Source organism: Mus musculus, chromosome 3, assembly GCF_000001635.26.
Source record: "Mus musculus strain C57BL/6J chromosome 3, GRCm38.p6 C57BL/6J".
Classification (NCBI taxonomy): Eukaryota; Metazoa; Chordata; class Mammalia; order Rodentia; family Muridae; genus Mus; species Mus musculus.
Window position 1 is genome coordinate 129,951,860 of NC_000069.6, and position 18,672 is coordinate 129,970,531.

At 44.6% G+C, this 18,672-nt stretch overlaps 1 protein-coding gene across 5 annotated transcripts in view; it reads right to left on the bottom strand.

Moving 5' to 3' along the window:
• Mcub (mitochondrial calcium uniporter dominant negative beta subunit) overlaps positions 1–18,352 on the bottom strand; it is a 55,252-nt gene extending 36,900 nt beyond the window's left edge. For 2 of the 5 annotated variants that reach the window (XM_006501901.4, XM_006501900.2), the window contains exon 1: positions 18,091–18,352. In XM_006501901.4, the coding sequence (XP_006501964.1) occupies positions 18,091–18,172 (82 nt within the window). In that variant the 5' untranslated portion in view covers positions 18,173–18,352. The remainder of the gene's footprint in view (positions 1–18,090) is intronic. The other 3 variants (NM_001293644.1, NM_025779.3, XM_011240197.3) reach the window with 2 other exon arrangements.
• Positions 18,353–18,672: the final 320 nt, after the last annotated feature.

Below are 18,672 nucleotides of genomic sequence, written 5' to 3' on the forward strand. Positions count from 1 at the left end.
TGGCTAGGTCATTGATTGGTTAGGTTTCTGTTGCTGTGATAAATACCATGACCAAAGGTAATTGTGAAGGGAAGGGTTGATTTGGCTTACACTTCCAAATCACTGTCCCTCAGGTAAGTCAGGTCAGAAACTCAGAGCAGAGAACTAGAGGCAGGAACTGAAGTGAAACCACAGAGAATGGTGTTTACTGGCTTGCTCCTCATGGCTTGCTCAAACTGCTTTATATAATATATTGTGTGTACACATTATATTATATATTATAATATGGATGATATATCATATATAATACATATACATATATATATTCCAATACCACCGGCACTACTTATGATGGTCTGAATCCTCCTCTCTCAATCATTAACCAGAAAATGCTCCACAAAGGTTGGGGAGTTGGCCCAATGGTTAAAAGCACTTGGTACTTTTGCAGAGGACCCGAGTTCTGTTCTAAGCATCCACAGGGTGGAACATGGCTAGAAACTATCTTAAACTTTAGTTCCCAGGAGGAAGGAAGGAAGGAAGGAAGGAAGGAAGGAAGGAAGGAAGGAAGGAAGGAAGGAAGGAAGGAAGGAAGGAAGGAAAGGAGGGAGGAAGATAAGGAGGGGAGGGAGGGGGAGAGGAAGAGGGAGGGAGGGAAGGAGGGAGGGAGGGAGAGAGAAAATACCCCCCATAGACTTGTCTATAGGCCAGTCTGATAGAAGATTTGTTTCAGCTGAACGTCCCTCTTCTCAGATGATGCTAGCCTGGGTCAAATTGGCAAAAGTTGCAAACCGAGCCATCTTGTGAAGATCATTACATTGCATATCTCTTAGAGAATTCAAGCCTCCATTTCAGACCATGGAACAATGACATTTTAGCAGTAGTTGAAGCTTTCAGGTCATTCAGATTAATCAAAGTCTAAAAAGAAGAGCCAGCCCTCTACAGCAACATAGACTAGCTGTTGGGGTGCTCATCTTAGAGGCCAAGGGCGGGCTTATGTCTCAGCTGCTATTGATGCTATTGATGGCATAAGAGTTGCACTCTCCTAGTACAGTGGTGGGGGACTGAGTGGAAAAAGCTTTCAGTGCTGGTTGGCATGTGTGGAGGATGGGCTGTGCTTATTATGCGTTATTATTAATTAAAACAAAGAGTTCTAAATTCAATGACTGCTGATATTCAAAATTCATAGGATGAATATGAGTTTGACTTGGAAAGTTTGTTCCTTCATTGAATCTCTAGAATGTTGCAATTTCAGTTTGAATGTGGTTTTGGAATGTTAACCTTTAAGGGAAGTGCTTGCCCTTAGGTCAGAGCTGTGGTCCACAACTCCTCCTTGCCCCTCACAGCTAGGACTAATTGAGGGTTACCGCATCATCCCTACTGACTTCCCTGCAATCACACCAGGAGAATGCTTCCTTTTTTTAAACACACCCCCCACCCCCCCACCCCTGTTTATGATAAGCTGAATGGGCCATATGTTTCCTGTAGGGACCAAGAGTTACACTGTAGCTTTCCACCCTCATGCTTTGCTTTAGGCTTTGAGTGTTGTGGTGGTTTGAATGAATATTGTCCCTCACAGGCTCCCATAGTATTTAAATACTTGTTCCTCAGTTGGCAGCCATGCTTGGGGTGTTGTGAAACCTTGAGGAGGTGGAACCCTGCTGGAGGAAGTATGTCGCTGGGGACTTTGCTTCAGTTCCTGTTCTCTGCTTCCTGTGTGGATGCAAATGTGATCAACCTGCATTCTATTCCTTCGGCCATATTTTCCCTGACTCTTGCTACGCCTTCTCCACCATAACAGAATCTGTCCTGTTTGAACCATGAGCCAAATCGACCCCTTTTTTTTCTAACTTGCTTTTCATAAGCCAAATAAACCGTCCCCCCCTTTTTTTTCAACTTGCTTTTTTTTCCCCCATGGTATTTATCACAGCAAAACAAAAGATACAAGTGTTATCTTTGTGTTGGCCAATTTATTCCTTTTTTTCCAAAAAGAAAATATTTGTCTCAGTCCCATATATCTACTTCTTTGGCTACTAATGAGGCTGACTTGTTCCATATTTAGTCGTATTTCATTTTTTGAGAATCACTCATGCCCCCTGTCCATTTCTCTCCTAAGATCTTGATGTTTTCCTCTAGGTTGGAATGACTTCCTACATACTTACTGCTTAGACGAAGGAACAAATATCTCCATGAATTGGCTCAATCAAGAACAGAATTGTGTTCTAAGGACACAAGAATGTCTCAGAGGAACTAAACAGATGATTCAATGAAGCATCGCGAATACAATAGACTATGAATCAGCCTCATGAATCAGAGACTGGAGCATGATGCTGAGAGTAGAAAATTCTCTTTATCTGTATTTTTCACATAAGCATCACCTTGCTTAGGACCAGAACCTGATTTCACTGCTTCAAGTAGGCAACAGTCACTACCCACCAGCTCCAAGTACAGTTGATAGAGCTGGGTGTCCCAGACTCAAGTCTAAGTTCCAAGTTAGATGGCAAGTGCAGTAAAGCTTGTTTCCCACTAAGATGGCCAATCCCTGAGCTATGTAGGCAAGATGCTGGACCATGCAGATAGAACGATGGACAGTCCCTGAGAAGCAAGATGGCAAGCGCAGACATCAAAGTTGTTGTCTTGAATTTCACAGCTGCTGGCGGTGGTGGCGCACGCCCTTAATCCCAGCACTTGGGAGGCAGAGGCAGGCAGATTTCTGAGTTCGAGGCCAGTTTGGTCTACAGAGTGAGTTCCAGGACAACCAGGGCTACACAGAGAAACCCTGTCTTGAAAAAAAAAAAAAAAGATTTTCACAGCTAAGAAACTCACTATGGGAAACTATTAATAATAAATAATAAACTATGGGAAAATATTAATAATTTTAATGTTTTGCCTGTGGAAGATTGTTGTCTAATGGGTTTAAGCAAATTAGTATAAATATTAAGATATTTCTCTCTAGTTCGGTATGAAAGGTACATTCAGGCCATGTAATTTCTAAGAGAGATTTGATTTTTATGTTTCCTCATAATTGCAGGCTTTGCAACGGCTGTTGATTGCTTAGTCACTGGCAGACATTCCAGCTCCACTAATTAAGTGGCAGCACAGTGTCACTAAGTAGAATAAACGAATTTAATGTGTCTTCATAGACAAGCCAGGTTTCAAGCTGATAGCAGAGCAGCTTAAGCAACAGCTACACGCATCAAGGTTGTGTTGCCTCCAGGCAAAACCTTATAGCCTTCTAAACCCAGGTGTTCTGAGGAGATAAATGATTTCATAGAAATAAAAAGGTCCCAAACAAACCTATCCCCACAAAATACTTAACCCACAAGAACAACCTAAAGCTTTTTCTTGGACAATAAGAGAGATAGTAAGGGCTGGACAGAGAGAGATGAGAGTAAAATTTCAGTGAATTCAAACTTTTTGATGGACATCAGAGGTCTAAGGACCACAGGGAACATGAAAAATAAGGGAAATCTTGAGAATTAAGGATCCTATTCTAGATTCCCCTACACAAGCCAACCTCTTGGCTTTTCAATATTTACCCCATTCTCTGAGTCTTCATTCTGATGCCCCTTCGTGCTTACAAGGCTCACATGCTGTTGTGGATCTCTGGGTCTCATCCAGGCCACTTTTGAGCTGTATCCCAGGGTCATGGGCTAGCCATGTGCTTCTTCCTTGTTTCCTGCTCTGGTAGGCAGATACCTCTTTAGCAGTGCCTTAACCACGTTATGGTCCCACCTCGCTTATTCCCTTGGCCTAGACAGCTTAGCCATGTTCGAAGGAAGCTGCTACCTTCAGTGGAGCACAAGGGCAGTCTGGTCTGCCTATGGTGATTCTCGACACACCGCCTGTCTGCTCCAAATTTACCCGGTGGGATTGCTTGTCTAAATGGATCTCTGAGTCTTTACCTGCTTTTCCTCTACTGAATAGCTAAGTTTTGTTTTTAACAGAGGATACTGGGGAGAACCTTGAGAAACAAATTGGTTTTGCTTCCTGGTTCTGGGGTATTTACTTAGGCCCTTCCTTCAGGTGTGAATGTTGATGGCTTCTCTTCCTGCCGTGCTAGTGATATCCACAGCTTCTGCCTGAGTCCCCCTAATGACACAGAACCTGTAATATGAGTAGCATAAAAGAGCCAAAATAGGTATAAACAGACTCTTAAACTGGATTGAACTCGGCCTACCCGTTCTCCCCAGTCTTGAGAGGCGTTTCGGTGGTTAGACACAACGTTTTCAAGAGGAATACTCTTTCACAGGATATTCTCTCAGATATTTGAACATAAATATCTTGAGTTGGGGATGTAACTCAGTGGATAGAGACATGGGTTTGTTTTCCAACATTGTACAAATGTGCCATGATAGTGGATGAATGGAATCGCAGCCTGGAGAGGGGGAGCCATATCACGCCAAGCTAATGAAACATCATAAACTTGTATGCTAGAAATCCGTGACATTGCTCTAGCATTGACTACTGTCACACAGCTGCTAGTCACAATGCCTTCTAAAGGAAATCATTCTGTGAAACTGCACTCTGGGCATCTTTGCGCGGCTGCCTTTTCTTCTCCTTATCAAGTGTCCTCTCAGAGATGAGAATTCTGGCCTCAATGCTGACGCCAACTATTATAATGCTTCTCTCTCTTCTTTAGCTCAGAGTGTACTGGGAAGACTTCGCCCTTTCCTATTAAGTTTCTGCCTGGAGGGCTGCTTATAATGAACCCAGCAAGGTGTCAAATGGTCCTGTTGCAAACAAATTAAAAGTGCTGACTCCCCACAATTCACTTTTAATTGTTCAAGAAGAAGTCGTGTTTCCTGTTACTGTTTCCTGCAGAGGAACCCCTGGGGTGCTTGGCAACTCAGTCAGCACCCCAAGAAACAAAGTTACCTTGTTCCCGACGAACAGAATCGTGGGAAATATCACTAAATTTCCATTAGACTCTGTTCTTCCTTCTTCCAGGGTAGTCAGGTTTAGCTGGAATGTGGCTCCTGGTCAGGACTGCACCACTTAGCCCTTTATTCTAAATGCAGCCACGTGTCACCTTCAATGAAATATTCAATGGAATATGAGCTCAAGCGACATGTAACACCCCAAGGCCTGGCCCACATTACCCTGCAAAACTAAAGCCCTGGGTGTTTTTGACTTTGGAAGATGACTGTGGTCAACAGAGCAAAATATCACTGTGGGCTCCTGAGTGCCTTCCTGAAGGTGAAGAGCAGAGCTACTGCTTGATCCATTTTTAAAGCTCAGAACCATTTCACAAGAGAGAAAAACCATGGCGTTAAGAACACAGACGTTTCTCAAGGCCCTGGGCTCAATAGCACACTGGAAATAAAAACAAATGTCGTAACACCAAACAGTTTTGTTACTATTGATTTTGTTGTTGTTGTTAAATAGTTGAGGCTTGGTTTTTGTTGTTACTGTTGTTTTAAGTCAGGGTGTGGTGGTGTGAATAAGAGTGACCCCCATAGGCACATATATTTGAATGCTTGGTCATTAGGGTGTGGCACTCTTTAAGAAGGATTAGAAGGATTAGGAGGTGTGGCCTTGTTGGAAAAGTATATTGGGAGTGGGCTTTGAGGTTTCAAAAGCCCATGCAAGGCCCAGTCTGTCTCTGCCCTGCCTGCCTCTGCCCCTGCTCCTGCCCCTGCCCCAGGCCCCCTGTCGTCCCGTGTCTCTCCCCCCCCCCCCCCCCCCCCCCCGTCTCTGCCTCTTTCTCTCCTCCACTCCTTCACTACAGAAAAGAACTTTCATTAAGCCCATCTTGCAATACCAAGGAACAGCACTAGAGAGTGTTTCCAAACTGGAAAGACTGAGCGAAACAGCATCCTTAAATAAAGCAAAAATATGGGTAAGTTCACTAACACCAATCATAGTGACCTTCACACAAACGAAGGTGTATGCTTGTACCAGTCACAAGTCACGGACTGGGCCATCAGTACGCAGTGCTTCTCTCTTTCTCTCTCTAACTTGAGTTAAAATCTTTCCTAGAGTTCCCCCAAGGTTTGTGACAGCAAGCTATTTGAAACAGTACTGGTTAGGAAAGTACCTTTTAGAGTGGAGTGGTTTGGAGCCAGCAACTGCTGTGGGTGTAGCTTGCTTCCTTTCTCTCTCTCTCTCTCTCTCTCTCTCTCTCTCTCTCTCTCTCTCTCTCTTTCTCTCTCACTCTCTTTCTCTTTTTCTCTCTTTCTCTCTTTCTTTCTCTCTTTCCTTCTCCCCAACAAGGTTTCTCTGTGTAGCCCTGGCTGTCCTGGAACTCACTCTGTAGACCAGGGTGGCCTCAAACTCAGAAATCCACCTGCCTCTGCCTCCCAAGTGCTGGGATTAAAGGCGTGAACCACTACTGCCCAGAGTGGTGTATCATTCTTAAGCAGCTCTGTAGCATTCCGAGTAGCTAGGCTGGCGTGAAGGCCGCCTTGCTGGGCTGATAGTCCTTCATTCAGAGCAGCACAGGTGCTGGGGATGGGTTACCAGTTCTCAACTAAGGAGTCAAACTCCCTGGCTCTTGGGACCTTGGCCACCTTTAAGGATCAGTCAACATTCATAGTGGTCCTTACAATCAAGTCCCATCATTAACAACACTTTAGCTGTTTTTAACAGTGCTTCACTCTTAACCAAAAACACTAAGGGGGAGTGGTTTTGTTTTATCTGTCTCTTCCATGGTTTAATGACCTTGCTGATGAGAAATCTATGGGAGTGAAGACCCAAGGCCCTGCCTTTCAACAACACTGTTTGGTTCATCAAATCACTTCACTTTGCCCTAAAGAATTAGAATTTATCACATGACAGCTTATTGTCTTGACTCAAAACAATAGCTTACCTTACATGTCAATCATAATCAACTCACTTTTTTTTTTAATTTCATACCTTTTGGGCACTGGAGCCTAAACACAGAAAATGGTTGAGGTTTATACTCAGCTTCACATTCGTCACCTTGTTCCATATTAACAGTTCCTGTTATTCTAGTTCCATGGGCAGTGACCATGACTTCATGATGTCTCCTTTGTCTTCTCACTTACCTCATGCTACAAGTCGCTAGGTCTAATTCATCTTCTAGCATAGTATCTTTAATGTTACCATGAATATCTTGGTGGAGCGTCTATAGACCAAAGATCAGCAAATGGTGTCCGAGGGGTTGAATTTTATCTGCTGTCATATTTTGGAAGCAGAGTTTATTAGAACACACCTTTGCCTGTTTGCGTACACATTGCCTGCAATGCCTTAAACTGTTGACTGACTAGACTTTCACAGGGAAAGTTTACCTACCAATTCTTGGTCTAGATCAACATCAATTCTCATGCAGACCATGAAAGCTATCTTCTTAAACGCCATTCATTTATCACAACGTCAAGTACTTGTTGCTAGTAAATAAAAGATATGACCAAATCTACAGCTGATATGATACCTGCTTTCTTAAGAGTTACAGTGGCCAAAGAAAGATATTTTGCATGGAAGAAGGAAGCTGGTAATACCAGACATACAGAAAGTCTTAAGGCAAGGCAGTAGATGGGTATCCAAAGAGTAAGAAAAACAATATAAATAGAAGAATGATTTCCACCTAACCAGGAAAGGTCAGATATCAGAGCTTAACTAGAAAGAGAACATGTGTCAGATATTGACCATTCGGAGATTGGTTATGCTGTATGAAATGCATTATATCCATGCATTTACTGGTTGTTCTCATTCAGCTACTAATCATGGGTAAACACGCTCAATGCTTGTATAGTAATTCTGAGAGGCTCCAGCAGTATCCACCAGAGTGTTTCAAATCTCTACAATTCAGAGATTTCTGGTTAGCGACCAGACGTGGTGCCACACACCTGTCAGTCATACCTAAGAAGGCAGAGGCATGAGGAACCCATGACTTATAAAAAATGCTAACCCATCTAAAGGTCCAATAGCGATGGAATCAGGGACTGTTCTTCACAGAGAACTGTATGTGGCTTCCCACGGAAGCTCGAGTGCTATGAGCACCTGTTTGTAGACTCCACTCTTACCCGTCTCTTTGTTGTGCTAAAATATGTCTGCTAAACCTTTACCCTACTCTCAGAGCTTGGATGACCTCATCTCTGCAACTTCTCTGTGTTTGATTTTAAGACAGGGTCTTGCTGTGTGGCCCAATCTGAATTGGAACTCACTATGTCCAGCCTCAGCTTCCAGAATACCAGGGCAGCAGATGTGTGGTTGCATGCTGGGTTTCTCCTCTGCAATTTCTAATGATGTTCCATCTCTGAGTTCTTCTAGAATTTATTGTCTCTAATAATTTATATTGTCTCATGAAGGGTCAGAACCATGGGGAGTGGTGCCTATAACTAACCAAAGGCCATCTAATTGCAGCTAAGGCCATCTTAGGAGTGAAGGTGGGGTCAGATCTTGGAGTTATTCAACGTGATGATGGCATACCAGAGGTTTTGCCAATGGCTAGAACCCCCACCTGATATTTAAATGCCACCCATTTATCCATCCTGCTCCACAAGTCTAGAGAAACTGGAGCAATGGCTGGAGTCCCTGCATGGACCCTCCAGCTCTATAAGTGAATAAGTCTCTATTCAAAACTCAAAATGTACAGATTGTAGTCTTCATAAACCTGTGGATGAATAGCAACCTCTGCCAGGCTAAGTACTCATTGTGGGAACACTCAGTAGTGCTGGGCTAAGTACTCAGTTTGGGAACACTCAGTAGTGTTCAGAACTCAGCGTTGTACCCTTAGGGCTTCCTCCCACTGGGAGGAGCAGTGGATGGCAGTAGTACTCAGGCTTATTTTTCATGACAAAGGAGAAACGTCCCATATTTGGCAAGGAATGAAAGTACTGTTACTGAAGGGTCTGTACACACCTTACAATAAAAAACTTAATCCTTTTCTAAGGTTTGCTCTATTTTATATTTTGTGCAGGAGTTTTATATTATGAGAAAATATTTTTAAGTAAAATTTAAAGTAGTTTCTAAATTACTTAAATTTTAATGATTAAACTTCTCATCCTGAGCTGGCAAGATAGCAGGTAAGGGTGTCTGGCACCAAACCCAGGGATTTGAGTTCAAATCCCGGCCCATATGATGGAAGGAAAGAACCAACTACTGAAAGATGATCTCTGACCTCCACACCCAATAAGAAAAGCAATTTTTAAAAAATTCAGTCAATCTAAGCATGATGATGCACACCTAGAAGTCAGGCTGCAGAGCAGGAGGGCCTTGAAGTCAGCCTGCTTTACATAGTGAGTTCCAGGCCAGTAAAGGCTACACAGCAAGCCCTGGTCTTAAAACAGCAGCAGCTAATAACAGCAAAAATAACGCAAAGCAACCTGACTCTAAGACTAATAACTTTGGGTGGTCACAAAGGTGTACTTCATAAGTTTATAACAGCATGGCCTTCAGAGAACCCTTCTACGAAGAGTCTCTTGTCTGGGAGAAGAGTGATGTTTTCCGGCACGTAAATAATCACCCTAAAGTAACTGTCAGTGGGGCTGGGACTGTAACCCGACTGAGAGAGTGCTTGCCTAGCACCCACAATGCCTCGGGCTTCAGTGTTCATCACCACAGGCCTGTGATCCTAGCATGCTGAAGGTCCAGGCAGGAGGATCTGAAGTTCAAGGTCATTGTTTACCACACAGTTCAAGGTCAGCCTGGGACACAGGATACCTTGCCTGAATAAGTAAGTAAATAAATAAATACTTTAAGAACAGACAAGAAAGTACTTATATAGTATACGGTCATTGAAGAATGTGTATGTTTATTAAATTATATTAATGAACATCTTTAAAAAATACTGACATATCTGCCTTATTGGTTAAAAGTACACACTGCTCTTGCAGATGACCCACATTCAGTTCTCAGCCCCTGCCAGGCAGCTCACAATCTCCAAGCGCCAGGTATATCTAACACCTCTGGCCTTGTAGTACCCACACACAGACACATAATTAAAGATGAAATAACTCTCTTTAAAGTCCTGACAAAATTTCATATCCTGGATGAAACTAAATATGAGGGAAGGCTACTGTTTGGACGTAATAGAGAAGTCCATAAGGATTATTTTTATGTATCAATTATATACAGGTGAACTTGACAAAATGTGCCTCTCCTCGGTCCCCTGGAAAAGAGGACATTGGGATGGTAAGAACCAAAAGGGCCACGCCATCTTGAGAGCTGGCTTAACATTTACAAGTGCATCCTGCTCTTGCTGATGATCCACGTCCAGTTCCTGGCATCTAAACCTGCTAGGCAGCTCACAGTCTCCAGTGCCACACAGCCATTGAGGAACTGTGCACAACCATCTGTCTGTTCCTTGTCTTCCATTCTGTCATTCTTCAATTCAACATGAGTCTCTCATGTACCTACTGTGCCAGAGTGGAGGTGGTTGGAGATGGAGAGTCATTTGGACTACAATGGTAATTAGAACCCAGCTGGGAAAACCATATGCACACAGCTAAATACATTGCATAGTCCAATGTCATGGATGCTATGGTAGAGTCCTTCAGCCACTGGACAACACTCAAAAAAACTCAGGTGGGGTAGAGATGGGTGGCTGTTAAAAGTGGGGTAGTGTGAGGGGTAAGCAGCAATCAAGGAAAGCCATGATATCCACAGAAAGAAGAAAAACACGGGACAAGCCATGAGACACAATTATTTCAGCCACGTTGAAGGTGGGTTATGTGGGGTTTGGAGCAGGGAGTGGGGCTGCAGGCCGAATCTGGGACACACTCTGGATCAACAACTAACTGTAGCTTTCATTTGAAAGCTGGCTTATTTTGGTATCAATAATAATAAATCCATAGAAAGGCCTTTACAAGCGTCGAGGAAACAACTTTCTCTTGATGAATGAACATCGCTTTTAATTCTCTAAGCAGAAAGCAGAGCTGCAGAGGCGAGCTGGCAGGCTATAAAATGCCACAGAGATCCTCCAGCAAGGGTTTAGGCAGCCAACACTGTGCTGATGTGTTTACAGCGTTTTCTAAACCAATTCTTCTTTCCGGGTTTATGGGCACATTACTGTCAGCCTCTAGAAAAAGCAATTATCCATTCTTATTCATTCACAGCCTTTAAACCCAGTATTCAGACACCTCGTGTATAAGCCAGGCCTGATGGCGCACACCTGGAATCCTAACATTCAGGAACTTCACGTGGGTGGATCCCTTGAGCTTGGGAGCTGGAGATCAGTCAGAAGAGCAAGCACACAGAGATTCCCTCTGAGAGGGTTAGAAGATCACCACCATCATCATGGAGCGTCATCTAACATTTTACAAACTTTACAGCCTCCTCACCCCCAGGAAAACACGGCCAGAGAAACAAAAAGAATCCCCCGCCCCCCACGGGCTGCTCACTCTTCCCCACAGAGTCAGTGCAGTTGCTATGCACTGTTTATGCCCAAGAGGTTCAAGATCCACAAGCTCACCTATCAGAGCCCAAGATGGGATTTCTGTCAATGCAATCATTTTAGAAAGTAGGATATAATGGGATTGCTGTGTCGGTAGCAATGCAGAGGGGGAGAAGGAAAGAAAAGAGAATGTCCTGCCAAGTTCAGATATCTACTCAATCCAGTAAGTGCATCCCCCGAGCCCCAGGGTGGACTCAGGACAGCCTCCAAGATGTCTTCTCCCTGAGGGTTACCACAAGGCTTCTTGATGAGGTCACTTCCTTGACTTACATCACTTCCTGGTTTTGTTTTTTTGTTTTGTTTTTGGTACAGGCTATAAAAAATTGTTAACTTTAAACCTATCTTTTGCTTCTTTACTACTTAGTCCCTGCCCTTTAATCTGTTCAAACCAATTCTCTTTAGTAGCCTTGCTTATCTGCACACTTAGCCCTCAATTCTTATCTCAATTTTCAAATCTTAAGACAGAAAATTCTGGGGAAAAAAGTTTCAGAGAAAAATTTTGTTCGTTCAAATAATATCAGTTAGAGCCGGGGTAGTGGAAACATGCCTTCAATCACAGCACTTGAGAGACTGAGGCAGGAGGTTCTCTATGAGTTCAAGGCCAGCCTGGTCTACATATCAACATTCAAGGCTGCATAGTAAGACCCTGTTGTTGTTGATGATGATGATAGCAGCAATAATAATAATAATAATAATAATAATAGTAATAATAATAAAACAGTGAGGAGCTTTTTAAAATGGAAACTAAAGTTTACAGGCCTGGGTAACTGAACCAACCACCCCTCAAGTGTGGACGATAGAAATAACAATAAAATAGAGACTGTAGATCTTATGAAGGTAGGCAGAGGGAAAACATGAGGAGTCCAGGGCTGAGCAACAAGCATCAGTGGTCAAAGCACTTGCATGCAAATGTGAGGACCTGAGTTCAAATCCCCAGGAACCCAACCAAGCAAAGCACATGTATCTGTAACCACAGGGCGCCTGTAGTGAGATAGGCGGCAGAGCAAGAGAATTCTTGGAATCTGTAAGTTAGGCTGGCATGTGCGGCTGCAATCAGCGAGGACACCACACTTAAAACCAGGTGGACAGTGGGGACCCACAATTGCCCTCTGACCTTCACCAACATACCCACACACATACATCACACACATCATATACATACACTATATACACACCACACACATATATACACAACATACACATACAGCACACACACTCACACACCATACACAGATGCACCACACACCACACACACTCATACATACAGAGCATGACAGTTAGAGACTCACAGCAAGTCACTAATTTGACACCCTCTCTGGAAAAAACACCAAAAAGACATTGCGCGCAAGAAGCCAATGGTCTGCCATACTTTCACGGTTTACTACTGAGAACACTTTGGCTCAAACACCTAAGTGCTGAGTTGTCCTTCACACTTCTCAAAGCTGTATTTGACAGTTGCTTTCCCCATGAAAATCATTATGAGAAAACAGATGATGGCACGATGGGAAGAAGTTGGGGCAGAGGATCTAGAGCTATGAGTGCCACAAACCCTGAAATGCTGCTCACAGCCCTCACTGTTGCTAGAAGTGAGTCAGGACCTGGTCCTCAGCTTTCTGGCAACTGGCACACAGAGATGCCACCGCTGACTCTGCTGTGCGTCATGACGGCTCCTGCGTTTGTTCAGGAGAACCCCACCCACTCCAATGCCTAGATTGTGCAACAGTTTCTTCCATGAATCCTCATAAGGGCACCATGGTTGGTTATAGCATTTTATAGAGCTATGTCTATATAACGGTATGTGAGCATGGAAAATTCCGTGCAAGCATTTGGGTATGGAATCCCGTGACTCAAGGTTTCAACACCTGGCTCAGGACCCACAGTCCTGGCACTGTTGTTTACAAACCAAGAAGCTGATGAAGGGGGCGAGAGAAGAGACACCTCACAAACACAAGGAATAAAAGCAGGCGAGGCCATCAGCCTTAGACTTCAGATGGCAAGGAGAGAATGTATTTGATGTTCGACACACCTTTGCCTCCTTCAGGGACCTCTCTCCAGGTCACCAGCTTCTCTACCAAGGAAACCATCTGCACATGACTCTTTAAATGCAGACAAGGGCTGGAGAGATGGCTCAGCAGTTAAGAGCACCGACTGCTCTTCCGAAGGTCCTGAGTTCAAATCCCAGCAACCACATGGTGGCTCATAACCATCTGTAATGAGATCTAATGCCCTCTTCTGGTGTGTCTGAAGACAACTACAGTGTACTTACATATAATAATAAATAAATCTTTGGGCTGGAGCAAGTGGGGCTGGAGCGAGTGGGGCTGGAGCAAGTGGAGGCCCTGAGTTCAATTCCCAGCAACCACATGATGGCTCATAACCATCTGTACAGCTACAGTGTACTCATATACATAAAATAAATAAATAAATCTTGAAAGAAAGAAAGTTGAATATGCCATGAGAAGCAAGCTTCTGATTAAAAGTAAATAAATAAATGAAAGAAAGAAGGAAAGAAAGAAAGAGAGAGAAAGAAAGAGAGAGAGAGAGAGAAAATAGCCAACTGAGACGAATTCTCCCATTATGGCACTATATGAGGGACCCAAGATGTATCTCAGAAGTGCAAGGAGCTGATCAACACCTGCTCTACACACCAAACTCTGGGCCACAGGAGGAAACTGGCTCAAGACCCCTGGCTGGGGCTCAGTCCATCCTCAGAACACCTGCTTCCTCATCAAAGGGACAGAAGACGTCACCCCATCCTCTCCAACAGCACCTGCCAGAACGTGTCGCCAGGCTCACAGTCTCTTATCAATTTGTTTTATTGTGTAAGTCAAAAAAAAAAAAAAAAAGAAAAGAAAAAAAGAAGAAGAAAAAAGTGCTCAGAGAGATGGGTCAGGGGTTAAAAGCATGGGCTTTGATTCCCAGCACCCACACGGCAGCTCACAATTGCCTGTAATTCCAGTTCCAGGGAATCCAATGCCCTTTTCTGGCCTTTGCTGGTACCAGACATGCACATGAAATACAGACATATTGGCAGGCAACACAGCCATGTGCATTAAATAAAATGTAGTTATAAAAAGAACCAGTGACACCATGTTAAATGGGATTTAAACTAGATTTTCCTTGTATATGCTTTTTGTTTATTTCCTATTGGCATATGGCCTGTATGTTAGTCTAAAATACCTACAGTGATCTTAGAGTTCTGATCCTGGACACTCTTGAGTGGGCAACATTTCACAGATGGAGATACTGGGATGCAATATTGAGGGACTTACTCTGTTCTATTCTAAGACATAAAAACCCAACTGAGCGAATAAAAACTTCCCTTGGAGGGTGTTTGCTAGCTCTCTGGTTAAGGACACACTTTCTAACACAACCAACTCTTAAGGAGGAAAATTTCATTTTGGCTTATGGCATAAGAGACTTCAATCTGTGGCCAGTTGGCCCTGTTGTATTGCTGGCACAGAACAACCTGGAGAATGTCCTAGAGAAGACTTCACAATGTGGCAGCAAGAAGAGGAACAAGAGTCCCGACCACTGCCCTGTCTCCTGACCGCCCAGTCTCAGGCACTTCCAGCATCTAACATCCTCCCACTGGGCTCTAGTGGTTCTTTCCCTGGTTTTGGAGAACCAGTCACGTTCCAAACTGTAACAAAGCTACAACAGTTGCCCACCAGGGAGCATCACTCCTCACTACCCAAGACAGAATTCTTCTTAGAATGTGGCTTTCTGAACAGTTTTCTGAAGTTGACAGTACTCTATTCAATGGTATGTCATACCCTGGGGTAAGAAAATAACAAAACAGCATGCCTACAGATGGGAAGGGGGTATAAGATCAAGAAGACAAATCCTCTTGTGGAAGACAGGTTTATACGGACTGAATGGCCTGAGCAAATGTATAGAGCTAAGAAATGGTAGGGCTAAGCCTGCTGGCACCCTGATGTCCTAGTGTAAAAACCAACAAGATTGGATGACCTACACACATTTTGAGTAGCCAGCAAGTATTTAACCCCAGGCTTTCCAGTTCACTGTCTCGTTGACAGATCTTATCTGCTGGGATACAGAATGACTTCCTACTGTAGTCTGCTACACTTAGTTGCACAAATATCACTTAGTTGCAATAAATAGCAAGTGACATCTTTTTTTTTTTTTTTTTTTTTTGGTTTTTCGGGACAGGTTTTCTCTGTATAGCCCTGGCTGTCCTGGAACTCACTTTGTAGACCAGGCTGGCCTTGAACTCAGAAATCCACCTGCCTCTGCCTCCCGAGTGCTGGGATTAAAGGCGAGCACCACCATGCCTGCCATAAGTGACATCTTTTCTTAAAAAGCACCAATTCCTACAAACTAGGGAGACGGTGACTTTTAGTATTTAACAGACAAGCTGATCTAGAACCACTTTGAGATCAAAGCATCAGCTACTGCTACAACCACTTGCTCTCCAAGACAGAGCTCTGAAGGCAGAATTGCAGAGCGCAGAACCCCAGGGCGAGGAGACATGGCGAACAAGAACAGTGTGCTCATTAAATCCCATACAGGAAACCAAGACTTCAAAGTTAACACCATGAAGGATCTGAAACACCCAAATGCTTTGTTTCTGGAAGTTAAAAGAACAAAGCAAACTTGACCCTTGAGTTTCTTAGCAAAAATACGCTTGCCTTTTAAAAAAATTGTTAAACAGCTTGTGTTGGGGCTTTAAACAATGTTTTGGGAACACAAAATCCTATCTGGGAGTGTTTCGATCTAAGCAGCAGAAAACCCAAATTACGAAAGGCACAACTAGGCAAGAGCTTTTTGTTTGGATATAACTCACCAGGCACTGTAATCGCTCAAAGCAGTGTCCACACGCACCAGCAGGAGCCTCCGATCACCCTGACAACCACCTAGCGCTGGAGGCAGATGTGCAGTCTCCAGAAATGATAATCGTGTCACCAGACATGATGATCATGGATTCCAGGCCAGGCCAAAGATAATGCAATATACCCATTTGTTTTTTGCTTCAGACAAGAGATGTTCTTTAATAAACGATTCTGCTATATTAAACGTATCATGTCAACAAACTGTGGGTTTTTTTCCCATACATGAAACACAGCCAATTACTCACCTACCACAAAAAGGATGAGAACCATATAGTTTTCAAAGTTATTAAATGCAGACCTATAATTTCAGAAAAGACTAATTATTGTTGCTTATTAAATATGTGTCTTATAACAAGTCCTTGCAAGCTAGGATTTTATGAGAAAACCACTTTTTTCTTCCTTTGCTTCCTTTCTTTTCTACCCTACCCCTAGCTTTTTCACAGGCTTTGGATGGTGGGATTTTTTTGGGGGGTGGGGAAGATATAACAAGGATGTTGGCCTTTAGCCACAGGGCATCTCATATGGAAAGCAATAAGATCTTAGAGAAGGAAATGTCCCTACAGTGGGGAGATCTGATTCACAGAAAATGGTCCAGCAGCTGTAGCTGAAACTCTTAGGGGGTAGAGAATCCAAAGCTGCACAGAGATGCAGCCCCGCAGGCTTGGCTTTATTCTGGGATCCGGTATTTCATCCAGGTATTTACTCCAGGTATTTAAATGGGAGAGACCTAGTGGTAGGTGGGTGTGGCCTAATAGAGCCTCGTTGTTTGGCTCCATTCTCAACACTTCGAAATTGTCAAATGAGCTTTCTAGTCAGCACTGTTTAATTATCACTGTGTTTCTGTGGTGTGAGGCAAAGAAAGGAGTGAGTAGTTAAGAGTGTTCGGAATGCCTTTGTCTCTGAGAGGTAAACCTTAAAGTACTATTTTTAGAGAACTTTTCTGAAACCACTTCACTGAGTTTGCCCACAATAAGTTTTAAGGAGTTTGCCTTAGGTAGAAGTGTCAAAATGGACGTTTCTGCTTGCTTTCAAACATTTAACAAAAGTGTTCCTTTAAGCATTGAAATATTTCTTTTATCGGTGTAAATTCTGGGGCATTAAGACTATACTTGGGGGGCAGAATCCAAGGATTGGGGCACTGGGGCAGTCGAGCCGGAAAGATACAGGAACTGAAAGCGATGGAGCTGACACAGCTCCGTTCTCACTGCAGTGAGAGATAGTAAATATGTTCATATATCGCTCTCCCTTTAGCAGTCTGAAAGCTAACCCAGTAATTGAGGTGTGGGCAGACTCAGCTCCAGTCCCAGCCCCAAGCAGCCTCGGGTCCCTTTCCCCTGGCCCCCTTTGTATCATGAAGCTAGTAAACTCAGCACGTTCCCGCTCTTCTTCCTTTTCTGTGCCCATCCACACCTCTTCCCTCCTCCTCGAGGTTCCACACAGGCCATGACACAAACTGTGCCCGCCTAACTGTTACAGCACACACTTCTGATTCACCACTGACTCGGGTTTACATGTAACGAAAGGGAGGGGCTCCGGGTTTGGAGGAGGGGCAAGACAGGGTCCTGGGCCAGTCCACCCTGGAAGACAGCATCCCAGGTTACAGCCCACCCCGATGACAGCCACCCTCCGATGACACAGCCCACCAAGCTCTCGCGGCCTCCCCTCCACCCCGGCGACTACAGACCGCAGGACACAGCGGTGGGGTCAGCGGGCTGCGCTCCCGGGAGATGCGCCCCGCGCTGGCCGCTCCTGGCCTGTCTCCCCCACAGCCCCGGGACAAGTCGCCCGCGGCCACCACCTGTCGGGGTGCGGAGCAGCACGCAGGGAACTGCTTTCACTCCTGCCGAACTTGCCCAACGCAAACTTTCCACCCGAGGCTCCCGAGCCTGCGCCGCGCCTTACCTGGGGTGTGGATGGCAGCTCCCTGGGATCCCCGCGGCCGCGGGCTCGGATCGTCCGCAGCAGCTGCCACCGACCCAGACATAGCCCGCTCGGGAGCATCCTCCTGCCGGACAGAGCTCCTGGCATTAACGACGCATCCTCATCCGGCTGCTATAGCCCAGCCCGCTGTGGGCTCTGCCCGCCCCGCCGACTGGGGCGGCGACAGGAGGGTGTGTCCCCGCTTTGACTTCGCTTGGTGCACACCCGGGCTCCAGGCTGGGTATTTTTCCTCCGACAAAAAAAGAAACATTTTTTTTTCTCTCTCTTTAAAAAAGCGCAAACGAGTGGCGAACTTCTTCCTGGCTCCCTCACATACGTCTTGAGAAAGGAAAGAGGAGCTGGACTCACACCATGCAGCTGTTGATGTCAAAACCCAACAGAAGCCAGGACCGGAAGTAGTGAGGCTTGCTTGGGACCTCAGATTTGGGAACGCAGGCCGATGATTGGGAGTTCAAGGCCACCATCCACTAAAAAGTTGGAGTACACTCTGAGCTACCCCAAACCCTGCCACAACATGAACCAAAACTCCAGGGCTCTGAGGAA